General features: G+C 35.5%; 2 protein-coding genes across 3 annotated transcripts in view; one reads left to right on the forward strand and one right to left on the reverse strand.

The window, feature by feature from the left end:
- Nucleotides 1-3564, reverse strand: part of LOC127850670 (mitogen-activated protein kinase 7-like) — a 72950-nt gene extending 69386 nt beyond the window's left edge. The window contains exon 1 of one of the 2 annotated variants that reach the window (XM_052383866.1): nucleotides 3421-3564. The gene's annotated coding sequence lies outside the window, so the exon portion shown is untranslated. The remainder of the gene's footprint in view (nucleotides 1-3420) is intronic. The other variant, XM_052383876.1, reaches the window with a different exon arrangement.
- The window catches only part of LOC127850803 (meiotic nuclear division protein 1 homolog), a 39623-nt gene continuing 28549 nt past the window's right edge, over nucleotides 3530-14603 (forward strand). The window contains exon 1 of the mRNA XM_052384123.1: nucleotides 3530-3626. Within this exon, the coding sequence (XP_052240083.1) occupies nucleotides 3624-3626 (3 nt within the window). The 5' untranslated portion in view covers nucleotides 3530-3623. The remainder of the gene's footprint in view (nucleotides 3627-14603) is intronic.

Here is a 14603-nt window from a genome sequence, read left to right on the forward strand (position 1 = left end):
AGCGACAAAATTGTGAATTTCAGGCTGATGAGTAATTTTCATCTATTGTAAGATGCATTTACAACATTTGAACCTTAAAATATGCCCCGATGCAGTAATTTATATTCATTATATTCATATGGGGTTCGTTTCAGCTTAAAGGTCTGTCAATACTATATAATCTGTTCACTGAAGCATACATGCCAGACGTCCCGATCTCCGCTTTTGGGCCCTTTGTCCCAGCCTCCTGATATGAGATAATTTGTCCCGACATTCGAAAAAAAACGATGTAAGGTCTATAGGTTACCAATAAAATTCGCTATTCAAGCTCTGTTTCGCTAACACTTACCACCGCTAATCCCTTTATTGCCCCCAATTAACTATCCGATTATACTTCTCTGGTGTACCAGTGTCAGTCTTCGAAATTAGCACACGCCCGATCGCCCGTGGCGAGTAAAATTACTGCCGGGCACATACAAAAATTCACATTTGTGGCCCGCCGGGCATGTAAATTATTGAAGCCAATTGACAGTTTATAAAAAAAATCGTAAGCGGTTCTTGATATTTGCAGATCTATTTTTCAATTTTGCGAACAAACACCTTGCCGCAAGTTGTAAAACAATGAAATTCGATTGGTTTAACAACACACACCTGCTTGCACACGTCATCGTTATTGTTTTTGACCGATGCAGTTCGGTCACATTCGGTTCTTATTGACGGTTTCTCTAGACATTAATCGAGAAGATGCTTTTTGAATCCATCATTTGAATCAAGTAATACGCTTTCGTTTTTGTCAATGTAAACAAATGTCAATGTCGACATAGAGGCTATGCAGTATCTTAGGTATGTTGATGGGGCTAAGCCCGATAAAGCACTTCCAAAATAGAAAATTGACAATGATTTAGAGAAAAAGGAAGCCAAGAAATGGTACGAGGACAACAGAGAACGCTCTTTTCAAGAGCACTGGTGTAACGATCGACCGTCTTAATTCTAGTGACTGATTAGATGTAGTTGTATTCACTACTATAGAAACAAATGTTCTGCTTTACTATGTGTAGCATGTAAGTGTTAAAATGTTGTGACTTGTTATCCCCACGCTTTTTGAAAAAAAGCTGGGGATATTGTGGTTATCTCCGCCGTCCGTCCGTCCGTCCGTCCTGGCCACTATCTCCTCCTACACTAAAAGCACTAGAACCTTGAAACTTACACACATGGTAGCTATGAGCATATGTGCGACCCTGCACTATTTGGAATTTTGATCTGACCCCTGGGTCAAAAGTTATAGCGGTTGGGGTGGGGCCGCGTCAGAAATTATCACTCATTTTTTTAGGTTATTTTACATTTACTTCTTTATTTCTACACCGATTCACTTCAAATTGATACTGGACCTCTCTTATAACAATACGGTCAATCTCAACCATGCATGGCCCCATTCCCAACCCTGGGGCGCCCCGCCCACATAGGCCACACCCACCAAAAATTTCCATTTACTATAATTTTTTCATTTCTACACCGATTCACTTCAAATTGATACTGAACTTTTGTTATGACATTAGGGTCAATCTCAACTATGCATGGCCCCAATCCCAACCCTGGGGCGCCCGCCCACATAGGCCACACCCACCAAAAAATTCCATTTACTATAATTTTTTCATTTCTACACGGATTCACTTCAAATTGATACTGAACTTCTCTTATGACATTAGGGTCAATCTCAACTATGCATGGCCCCATAACCAACCCTGGGGCCCCGCCCACATAGACCACACCCACCCAAAATTGCCTTTACTATAATTTCTTCATTTCTACACCGATTCACTTCAAATTGATATTGAACTTCTCTTATGACTATACAGTCAATCTCAACTATGCATGGCCCCATTACCAACCCTGGGGCGCCCCGCCCACATCCACCCAAAATTGCCTTTTACTATAATTTCTTCATTTCTACACCGATTCACTTCAAATTGATACTGAACCTCTCTTATGACAATACGGTCAATCTCAACTATGCATGGCCCCATTACCAACCCTGGGGCCCCGCCCACATAGACCACACCCACCCAAAATTGCCTTTTACTATAATTTCTTCTTTTCTACACCGATTCACTTCAAATTGATACTGAACTTCTCTTATGACAATATGGTCAATCTCAACTATGCATGGCACAATTACCAACCCTGGGGCGCCCTGCCCACATATGTCACACCCACCAAAAATTGCCTTTTACTATAACTTCTTCATTTCTACACCAATTCACTTCTTATTGATGATGAACTTCTCTTATGACAATACGGTCAATCTCAGCTATGCATGGCCCCATTACCAACCCTGGGGCACACCTAGGTCAAACATTCGGCGTGGGGATACGCGTCGGCCTCTGCCGCGCCATTTATAGTTATAATTTTGGTTAAAAAAGTTTGGGCATGTAAAAAATATGTTGGGCATGTAAAAATTCTTAAGTAACTGGCCCGACTGGCATGTAACTTTTCAAAGCTAATTTCGAAGACTGCAGTGTTGTTTATGACACCTTATCAACATTTATCGGCTAATTATTGATTTTATCAGGCATTCACACCATGGTGGTCTTCAAGATAGTGGTCGCTTATTGCTATCGATAGTTGTATTATAATGAAATAAATTTTGAAAATGTGTTTGTTTTTGTCTTTGTTTGAAACTGTTTACAAAACAATTGTTTTGTAAAATTAACTGTACGTCATTCATGAGTCTTTTACATTCAATGTTTAGTTCCAAAATAGCGGGATTATCGGAATGTGCAATATACCAATATAAGGCCGCGCATTCCGTGTCAAGCTGATGTAACTCTTCGGTAGATAGTTAACTGTAACCCGTACTTTCAGTATACTGGATAGCCTCCCCTGCGTTAATGTTTGCCATTGAAAGAGTATTGTTGTCGTAATGTTCCAGATTTGGACTCTAAAAAGATGAATATTATCTTCGTTGTTTGCTATTGTCTTATTTAATAAAACTGTTATTGTTATGTTTTAGATTTCATGCTTCATATCAGATGTTTTATGTCTTGAATAAAAGTATCAAGAGTTTTTGTTAGTACTATACTGACTACAGTAAAGGTGGAATGATAAATCGTTTTAGGTGTCCTGCTTTTTGGTCAAATGTCCCGACAATTTTTTATGGAATGTCCCGCTTTGGACCTAAAAAATTCTGGCATGTATGACTGAAGTTTCTTTAAATGGCCAATTGTTTGGATGTATTATTTTTGCATTAAAACAATAATAATGTTTTTTACACAATAATGTCCAAATTATTACTTTACAATGTTATCGAATAAGCTTTTGCCCGTGAATTAGGTAGCGCCTATTATCAAATGAGTGTTTTTTATCATGCATGTAGCTTCCGATGTTCCGAAAAAGCAATATCCGGAAACTGTGCAACAAAATGTGTAAAAATTTCATTTGTACCTCTATTCTAGTAGACATTATATGTAAATATGTTATAAGTATCATATAACGCGAAATCACCTACTTTAAATATTTTACATCAATAAATGGCATAAGTTAACTGGTATTATTCAGCGCCTTGTCTCGGAAGAACTTCTCCGTGCTCCAGAAAATAATATATGTTATAAAACCAGCAAAGCGCGCGAATATTTGACAGACTCACAATGGTAAAAGTTTTTTTTATCACGTCTTGTTTTCTTTAAATAAATTAATATGATAATAGATGCTACCTTATTAACGGGCAAAGGCTTAGATATTAAATAACCATGTATTGGAATACATATATATGGAAATTATTTTGTACAAAACATTACAAGACTTTCATTTTCAATAAAAAAGTAATGCATCCAACAAATTTAATCTTATGTTTTGCTTGATGAAAACGTGTTTTAAAGCTGCCAAGCTTTAAGATCAAATATCTTATAATTGTGTGCTTTTTTAAACTCTGGAATTCAAAGCTGGTTCAGTGGCTTCAGCCTAAGACCTATAGAATACACAGATTGGAAACTTCACGCCTTATCGGCTATTTCGCGGCGGGGTCACGTTGTCGAGAAACTGATAATGACACTTAGGATCAGCAGACGATTTATTCCATAAATCAATCACAGGAGTCCGAAGATAGCCGATGTATCACGATTGCGATAAGATAGCGACGTGTCCAGTAGCAACGGCTACGAGTATCGAGCAAAGTTATGCGAAAATGTTACGGCACTATAGAAAGGTGGCTGTAACTTGGTCAATAGTGATCCGATTTTTATTAAATAAAGTTTCATAGAAACATGAGTAATTATGCTTTTACAAGATCTCGATTTTATTAACTTAAGTAAGAATTTATAATGCCGCGATCGTTGAAGTAATTGCGCTATAAGAATTTCCAAATCACGGCGAGAATGCCGTTGAATAATTTATTTGAAAGGGTTTTGCTGATAAAATTTTGTTGTATACATTTTTAATTCAAACATTTAAAACCCTATAAAATAATATTATTTGAAAATGGATACAGTAGATATATGTGGACACATAGATCTAGGTCTCTGATAAAAAAAACATTACAGTACAATAAATGCTATGATCGTTCGATCCAAAAACGGTTTCAGTTAGTCATATTTCAATATTGATTCTGTGGATTTTTTCAATTTTTTAATTCTCTATTTTTTATTTAGATCTTATTCATGAGTTATTAAAGTTGTGTTTGTAACCAAGTTTTTTTTTCTATTGGTAATTAATAAAAGCTCTAAGTGTCATGGACTTGGATTTCGCGAAAAGAAAAAAAAATTCACCCGCGTGTTAATTGTCGGATTAATTAGCGAACTGAAGAAGATGTTATGTTTGTATGAAAAATGACAAAGGTTTTCATAATGAACCAAAGCACGTTTGACGACAGGTGTGTACAATAGGGTATAAGAGCTAAAAATTGTACCAACTTTGTACAAGGCCAAAATCCTTTAAAATGAACATTTTCCTCCAGTTTGTTTAATTCAAACCTAGATAAACATATCACCAAGCATAAAAATCTGACTTTATTTATTTGGGATGAAAAATGAAAAAGTTTATCATAAAGAACAAAAACACGTTTGACAGCAATCGTGTACAACAGAGGAAAAGAGCTTAAAATTGTACCAACATTGAATAAGGCAGGGTTCGACACTAAGGCACGTCCGACAGACATTGTCTAGTAAGATCGGTGGTCGGGCTAGTTAAACTGCGGGTTAGCTTGTCCGACTGGTCGTACATAAAAAAATCTATACTGATTCATATAACTATAACTAACTGCTGTGAAAACGTTTATTTTTAATGTGTAAAATTGCTCTCGTATCCGTTATTTACATTACAACTAGTGTATTTAAACAAAGACCTATAGATCTTTGATTTTAATAAACGCGGAGCATCCGCAAGATTCATCGCTATTTTTAGACGCAAAGGAGAGCTTCCTGCAGAAATTGCTTGTTTCAATTGGTCAAGTTGTCATGAATATTAATGATTTTCTGAAGTGTCGTAAAATTGTAGAGCATGATTTTACGACTTCTATCGAAAATCGGTATTGTCAATGTAAACATTTTTTCGTAGCAGACAAGAGAATGTAATTTAAAGAATGGCTTTGTTCAAGTTCAGATTTTCGTCCGACAAATCAGTTAATAAAAAAGAATCCGACGCTTAAACTGACACGAAACGTAAATATGAAGAAACACGAAAACGTCAATTTTATCCTAAATGGAAAATCGAGTCAGTTCGCATGGAATGATGGATTGAATTTGACGGTGAAAAGCAAAAAAAAGTTTTATTTTATTGTTTTACTTTATGCATAAAAAAAGATCTGTTGTTCACTGATTATTTACTGAAAAATCCTGATTAAACAGTTACATGACACAATTGTGTTCATTTGCTATGTCATTTGTGGTCTAGTAGACATCAGGTTCGGGCTAGTACATTTTAAGAGGAGCTGGTCCGACGGTCTTGCTGTAAAAAAAGTTAATGTCGAACCCGGGAATAAGGCCAAATCCTTTAAATTGAACATTTTCTTGTACGTTTTTGTAATTTATACTTAGATTAACATCTCTCCTAGCATAAATATCATACGTCAACGATTTGGGATGAGAATTAGAAAAGATTTTCAAAAAGAAACAAACCACTTTGGCGACAGGTGTGAAAATGATTGAATGAAATAACAGTATAAAATTGTACAAAGGCAAAATCCTTTAAAATGCCTTATTTTCATCTACTTTTGATAAATCATACCTAGATTAACATCTCACCTAGCATAACCATCTTACTTAATCAATCTGTGATGAGAAATGAAGAAGTTTTTTTTATAAATCGTTTGGGCCTTTCAGTTTTTAAAAAATTATCGAAAATGAACAAATCCATTGTTGTCTTTCAAATTCCAATAAATTGATAATACATAAGAATAATAACTACCAAAACCTGAAGCATTATCAACAAAGAAAATAAAAACTTATTTTTATTTACACAAAAAAAAATTCAATATGTCTGTTTGCAGTGACCGACCTTGCCCATAATTGATTGCTTTAAAACAAAATGGCCGACAGAAGCTGGAACAGGGAAGAATCTACAGGTACACCGGCATCTCCAAAATCAATGTCACGTGACCTGCGTCCGCCGTTAGATATTATCGCATATCGCTATAGCGAAGACGACAGTGTCCAATCTGTGTATTCTATAGGTATTTGCTTCGTCGTATTGGATATGGTGTCCGCTTTAATCCTTAGCAACTGTGGGGTCTCTGTATTGAGGTGAATATTTGATTAGGTTCCATTCTTAATAAAAAAATATTCAAAAACACAATTAGTAAAGCAGTGTCGACAGACCGTTTATCAGTAAGGTACATGTCAGACGGACGTCATCCTAAGCTTGGCACGACCTAATGTGACCCAGATCGCGAATATGAAGGCTTATTTGACGCACGTCAAAAGCTGTGAAGAGAACACCGTTATGGACATAAATACTTGTTTGATAATATTATTTTATTTCAACTTAATTTAAATGAATTTTTTGGCGTTGTTTCATTGTATAAAGTGAACATTTTAATTAAGTTTTACAACTTTAAGAATTTCTATCAAATGTTTGGGTACATGTTTATATACAAAATTCTTCTTTTATTGGACACCTAATTTTTGAAGACTTTATGATGTTAAAACACGTTTGCAGTTTTTGTTGAATCTTAATGTATATAAAAGTCTTCTTTTTTATGCAACGTAACGGTGTTGTCACATTTGTAACGGTGTGGACAGATTATCTTATACTTTCATATTCTTGTTTATTCGCATCGTGTTTTCTACTAGAAAGTATGTCAGATAAGTTCCATGTAAAATTTGTGATGTTGTTTGAAAGACAATCGGGGATATGAATACGAATTTAATTCGCATCATATTGTTTGTATAAATTTCTCCACACCGTTACGATGTTGTCAACACCGTTTCTCATTCAGCGTAACAGTGTGGAACGTAATGGTGATGACATTTGGGAATTCTGACAGAACTGATTCCAATTGTATTAATTCTCCATTTTTGTTTGATAAATTCCATGTAAAATTTGCGATGTTGTTTGAAAAACAATCGGCGATATTAAAAAGAAGTTTATTCACACCATAATGTGTTTATATATTTGTGCACACTGTTACGATGTTGTCGTCACCGTTACTCATTCAGCGTAACCGTGTGGACTGTAACGGTGATGACATTCAGGCATTTGATCATCCACAAACAGCATGCTACTTGTCTACTTAATGGTCTCAAAAACACATTACACACACATTATTTTGTGGCATCGAGGAATACATAATATTTGAAAATCATAAAAGAACAGGAAGTGGAAATAGCAAAGAAAATGGAAGAATGGTGTTGACACTGAAAATAAGTACATTCAATATTTTACTTACTTTTTGATGATTTTCACTTTTTTCGTGCTCTGTTCATTGCTTAATTATGACATAAAAGGTTGAAAGAATGTTTACTTTTCGGAAAAAGTTGTATCCCCGTGTCATTCCCGTGAGGTAGATGAAATTTTCTTCGTAACGGTGTCGACTTGAAAAATTATGGACAGAGCCATAACTGACCATTTATAAATATTCTGCATATAAAGCTACTAAATGTAACTGTTAAAGTTAAGTTTAAATATATTTAGCTCCATATGGTTGGTTTTTTTTATTTTCGTTTGACATTCTTTTATAAAACAATCAAGAAAATTACCCTTTAAGAATTTGGACAACACACCGTTACTAAAATACATCATAAAACTGCTATAAGCGTGTGATCTGCTAAGAACTCTAAATAATATTGTTTACATATTATTTAACATTGTAATTATGAAACTTATCTTTGTTAATGTCTACCATTTAGATAATTGTTGAATATGGACAGTAAATGGAACCTAATCAAATATTGAATCAGGGATTTCAATAGACGCAGAATCCTGCGTTTTGACGCGAGCAAATTAAAAATGACTTGTTTTTGATGCAACCCTTTTTTCTGCCGTGCGTAATTTTGACGCTTCGAAAATTTGACCCGTGCGTCAGTCATGTAACATCTCGAGTTCCATGGTAATAAATACCTCTGTGCTCCTAATCAAAATTAATGTTTCAGTATTTGAAACTCGGTCTATAATCGAGGGAAAAGAGGTCTACCCCGGGCGTTGTTTTTTTATACTAACAAGTCATAGTACTACACATAAACATTAAGAAAACATATTTCCTCGATTAGATATAAATTATCTGAGTAGAATTAAATTGCTACGTCTTGACCTTTGACATTGTAAATGGCGGACGTATTATAACTTAACATTAAACCCGCATTCAATTAAAAAATGGCGATTCAAACAACAACAACAATTCAAATTACAAGTAATGGTGATTCAATAATGGAGATAGCATTAACTGGATTTAACAAACATTAAATAAGGTTTGTTAAACCAGATAACAACAAGGAAAATTCGGATTATTAAAGTAAAACTACTACTGGTAAGGCATTTGTAAGTGAATATATTTCGGACATGTATAGTATTCGGATAAACAGTAATACATGTAGATATACTAGATGTTCCATGCATTTAGATTGTGTTTTTGTACAAAAGCTATCATACGGATGATGATACATGTAATATAACGAGGATAATATGTGATGAAAAGGTGCTACAGGTACATATCTTAAATTACTTAAATGGGTTATGATGAAGTAGATTTTAATGAGCATTTATTGTTTTTACAAATAAACATAGTATAGTGATAGAAATAATAAAAGTTGTAAAATGAACATGTTTTGTTTTTGAAAAACTTAAAGTCGATATAGTTTGCACAAATTATTGATATTTTGTCCTTATCTTTGTGTAATACGCCACACTGGAATTTTGGGAATTTCGCGTCGTGAAAACCCCCATTTTGGGAAACAAATTATTCGCAAAATTGGCTCAATTGGGAAAAATTATCGCATGTAAATAGTGTTTCTTATATTTCAAAGAAGCGGTTAACTGGTAAATAACGACTATTTGATAACTTATTATTAAAATTTTACAAAGTATTATGAACATGTGAGATAAGTTCAGGTTTTTTAATCTGAATTTGGGGAAAAGGCCTGGCCTTTTTTGAGGTGAAAAAAATCGTGCGAAGCGCCGGATTTTGAGGAAAATAAGGAAAGTGTTAAATAATCATTAACATATTTTACAGTTTTTAAAACAAATTCAAGGCAACAGATTATTTAATTATGCAACACTTTCTATTTCCAACACCGGATCAGGTTAACTTATAGATTTAAAGGTAAAAAAAAAAAAAAAAAAAATTTTTTTTGGGGGGGGGGGGGAATAGGGAATTTTTTTTTCAATTGGGAAAAACACAACCAGATTTGCATTGGGAATGGGGCGGAATTTCTGACACATGGCATAGGGCGGAAAAGCCTGTCATTAAAATATGTTGTGCTGTGTATCATGGTATTTTTATTTAATAACGCTGTATAACTTTTTAAGATATTGTGTAACTCTTGGAGCATGTTTTTATCTAAAAAATTGAATAATACAGACAAAACACAATTAACGCGCTTCAAAATTGACCCCAGCATTTTTCAATTTGACTCCTCAAAATTTCAGTCCAGGGGTCATTGACTTCTGGTTTTTAAAATCTATTGAAATCCCTGTTCAGCGATTTTCCTCCTTCTTTATAAAGTACCGGTAAACGGCACTTTCCCAATTACGAAAAAAATACAAATTTCCCAATTGCTGTCCTTAAATTCCCAATTAAAGGTAAAAAAAAAAAAAAAAAATTTTTTTTTTTTAAGCAACATTTACCGTATACGTGCGCTTATAAGACGCCCTCGCTTATAAGACGCACCCCGATTTCGGACTTTATAATCGGTGGATTTAAGACTGACCCGCGTGTAAGACGCGGCCAAATTTTGCCGTTTTCATCGGCCGAAAAACGGCAGAATGTTGAAGAAAATCAATAAGAAACACATTGAGAATTTTTCAAACTCGCGCTGCATACAATTAGTAATTCACGCAAGTCCGAAAAATAAAACAATCAAATAACAAAGTAAATAATATTTGTTTATTTCATGATATATAAGTAGGTTTTAATTTATTTTCAAGTATTATTCATACAGTAAAAATAATTATCAAATTAACACAATTTCTAACAATTGCGTATTTAATCAATTTGCCATAACAATTTCAAACATATTACGTTCGTAATTGATCGTATCAGTCATTTTAAAATCCCTCGAAATCCTCATCATCGCTTTCACCGAACAGTTCGTAGAATTCCTCACTAGTGAGATTGTCATCGTAAACCCAATCGCCGATATCATCATCATCATCGTCGCAATCACTAACCTTTGCACAGGCAGATACATCCTCAGATTGATCGCGATTTTCCACAAGATCAACAAACAACTCGTCGTCCTGTGTACCATCCATTGAGTTTGAGATCATAAGAGTTACGTTTGCGTTTCATTTTGACGATTCCAGTAGTTGTAATTTGTAAATATAATTGTATTGTTTGACGGGTATTGAAAACTAAGAGGCAGATATAGATTACCTTGATTATGCAAATGTTACGCCCCTTGTCTATAGGTAATGCCTACTTTCATAAAATAAGCCAATCGCGTGATAGAGTGAAATCACGGGTCAAGAAGAAAGCCACCTGTGGATAATTGCATGCGGTCGCTCTTTGCTCCCGCTGTCGTGGGTCCCTAATAAATAAGGTGTCATCGGCATAAGGGGGTCGTCTGAATGAACGTGTTTATTTAACAATTGACAGTTGCAAACTGGTAACTATTTTCAGACGATACCCTTATTGCCAAATATGTCTTAATTGACAATTAACAGCGTCGAACAAAGACGATCAGGTGATACAAATTTGTCAAGAAGCACTTGTAATCGCGTGTTTATTTAACAATTAACAGTTTCAAACTGCGAACTGATTTTGCTGTTATTTTAAGCATGTTTGGCATCGTGTCGCCGCTTACACACGTTTACTATTATGTCCAATTTATATGACATTTAACGACGTCGCGCGCAGACAATCGGGTGATAAAAACTTTTCAAGTATAACCATGGACAATATAACGCCTTACGACCCCAAAATAACAAAATTCAAATAAAAAATAATAGACAACAAAATCAATAACGATACATTTTATTTCAAGTAAATCGGTAACTGAACATAGCGTTCCGATACACGGTACGGGCAAATACAGACTTAAGAGAAAATGCAAATGGCTGCCGCGATGATTCAAAACAATTTACAAGTGTCCAACTTGGCCAGCGTAAGCCCAGTAAACTCGATATTTTGAAAAATTTCGCTTATTTTCACAAGTATCTCGCTTATAAGACGCAACCCCCACTTTTACTTATTAATTTGACTCTTAAAAATGCGTCTTATAAGCGCACGTATACGGTAGTTTGTTTCCCTTTACAGCTCTATAGCTTGAACCTAGGTTTATATAATATTTACAGCTTGAAAACACTGACTTGGTTATCAATTTTAAAGTATTTGGGAGCAAAAAATCAAATACACCAATTTCCCAATTTGAGGTTTTCACGACTCGATTTTTCCCAATTTTGAGGTTTTCACGACTCGATTTTTCCCAATTGGACCGGTACAGGTACTTTTCCCAATTGGACAAGGAAAATCGCTGCTGTTGAATTGACTATTGATCCCTTGAGTGGGATTGTGTTCTTAAAATCACCCTTGAGACACCAGGTACTACCCAGGAAACAGGTTGTTTCATAAAATGTCTCAACTCAACTTAATCTTGCTGAAGCTGTTGATTCTAACATTAACTGATTTAACATACAAGAATTTTATGCGTCAAATCAATTTTGATTATCCCCACATTTTTCGGAGAAAAAGTTGGGATAGTGTATTGATGTGCATCTGTCCGTCCGTCCTGGCCACCTGCTCCTCCTACACTATTAGCACTAGAACCTTGAAACTTACATTCTTGTTAGCTATGAGCTTATGTGCGACGGTGACAGTGACGGAATTTTGATCTGACCCCTGGATCAAAAGTTATGGGGGTTGGGGCGGGGCCAAGTCAGAGATTTTCACTCATTTTTAGCTCATCTATTTTTTGAAAAAAAATTATGAGTTTAATTGTCATCACCTCGGCGTCGGCGTCCGGTTAAGTTTTGCATTTAGGTCCACTTTTCTCAGAAAGTATCAATGCTATTGCATTCAAACTTGGTACACTTACTTACTATCATGAGGGGACTGGGCAGGCAAAGTTAGATAACTTTGGCGTGCATTTTGACTGAATTATGTGCCCTTTTTATACTTAGAAAATTGAAAATTTTGGTTAAGTTTTGCGTTTAGGTCCACTTTTTTCAGAAAGTATCAATGCTATTGCATTCAAACTTGGTACACTTACTTACTATCATAAGGGGACTGGGCAGGCAAAGTTAGATAACTCTGGCGTGCATTTTGACAGAATTATGTGCCCTTTTTATACTTAGAAAATTGAAAATTTTGGTTAAGTTTTGTGTTTAGGTCCATTTTATTCCTTAAGTATCAAAGCTATTGCTTTCATACTTGCAACACTTACTAACTATCATAAGGGGACTGTGCAGAAGTAATGTAACTCTGACTGGCATTTTGACAGAATTATGTGCCCTTTTTATACTTAGAAAATTGAAAATTTGGTTAAGTTTTGTGTTTAGGTCCACTTTATTCCTACAGTATCAAGGCTATTGCTTTCAAACTTCAAATACTTTCATGCTATCATGAGGTAACTGTACCTGGCAAGTTGAATTTTACCTTGACCTTTGAATGACCTTGACTCTCAAGGTCAAATTATTAAATTTTGCTAAAATTGCCATAACTTCTTTATTTATGATTAGATTTGATTGATACTTTGACAAAACTACTCTTACCTGACATACCATAATAGACTCCACCCCCCCCCCCCCCCCCTCTCCCCCGAATCCCCCCCCCCCTATTTTTTTTTAACCAGGTTTTCCGAAGGAAAAAACTGGTTATTAGATTGGCGAATGCGGGCGGGCTGGCTGGCTGGCTGGCTGGCGGGCTGGCGGAATAAGCTTGTCCGGGCCATAACTATGTCGTTCATTGTCAGATTTTAAAATCATTTGGCACATTTGTTCACCATCATTGGACGGTGTGTCGCGCGAAATAATTACGTCGATATCTCCAAGGTCAAGGTCACACTTTGAGTTCAAAGGTCAAAAATGGCCATAAATGAGCTTGTCCGAGCCATAACTATGTCGTTCATCGTCAGATTTTAAAATCATTTGGCACATTTGTTCACCATCATTGGACGGTGTGTCGCGCGAAATAATTACGTCGATATCTCCAAGGTCAAGGTCACACTTTGAGTTCAAAGGTCAAAAATGGCCATAAATGAGCTTGTCTGAGCCATAACTATGTCATTCATTGTGAGATTTTAAAATCATTTGGCACATTTGTTCACCATCATGGGACGGTGTGTCCCACGAAAGAATCACGTCAATATCTCCAATGTCAAGGTCGCCACGACTAAAAATAGATTAAAAAAAAAAAAATTACAAAGGGGGTTAATTTTTTTTGGTCATTTCAAAAGTTCAGTTTGAGTTTTCTCCCTTTATCATATTTTTTTTTCACAATGAAAACCTGGTTTTGTGACAATTTTGTCCCTTGTTTTTTTTTCTTTTAAGATCATCTCACAAATGACCACCACACCCTCAAACTATACCCCCCCCCACCCCACCGCCCAATTTTTTTTTAAACGGTTAAAAAACACAACTATTTATTTTTATTATTTTATGTTTGAAATACCGTCCAACCATCGCACCCAAGAATCCCCCCCACCCCCCCTTTCCCCACCCGAATCCCCCCCCCCCCTAATTTTTTTTTTTTTTGTAAGATCATCTCAAAAATTACCACCACACCCTCACACTATACCCCCCCCCCACCTCACCCCCCACATTTTTTTTTTGAAACGGTTAAAAAACACAAATATTTATTTTTATTATTTTATGTTTGAAATACCGTCCAACTATCGCACCCAAGAATCCCCCCCCCCCTGATTGATTTTTTTTGCATTTTTTTCGCATTTTTGGAAGATAATGTAATAAATGTCCACACCCCCACACTATACACCTCTCTTCACTCCACCCCTCCCTCCTTTGTGATTGAAAATGAGAGTCCG

This window comes from Dreissena polymorpha, chromosome 1 (assembly GCF_020536995.1).
Source record: "Dreissena polymorpha isolate Duluth1 chromosome 1, UMN_Dpol_1.0, whole genome shotgun sequence".
NCBI lineage: Eukaryota > Metazoa > Mollusca > Bivalvia > Myida > Dreissenidae > Dreissena > Dreissena polymorpha.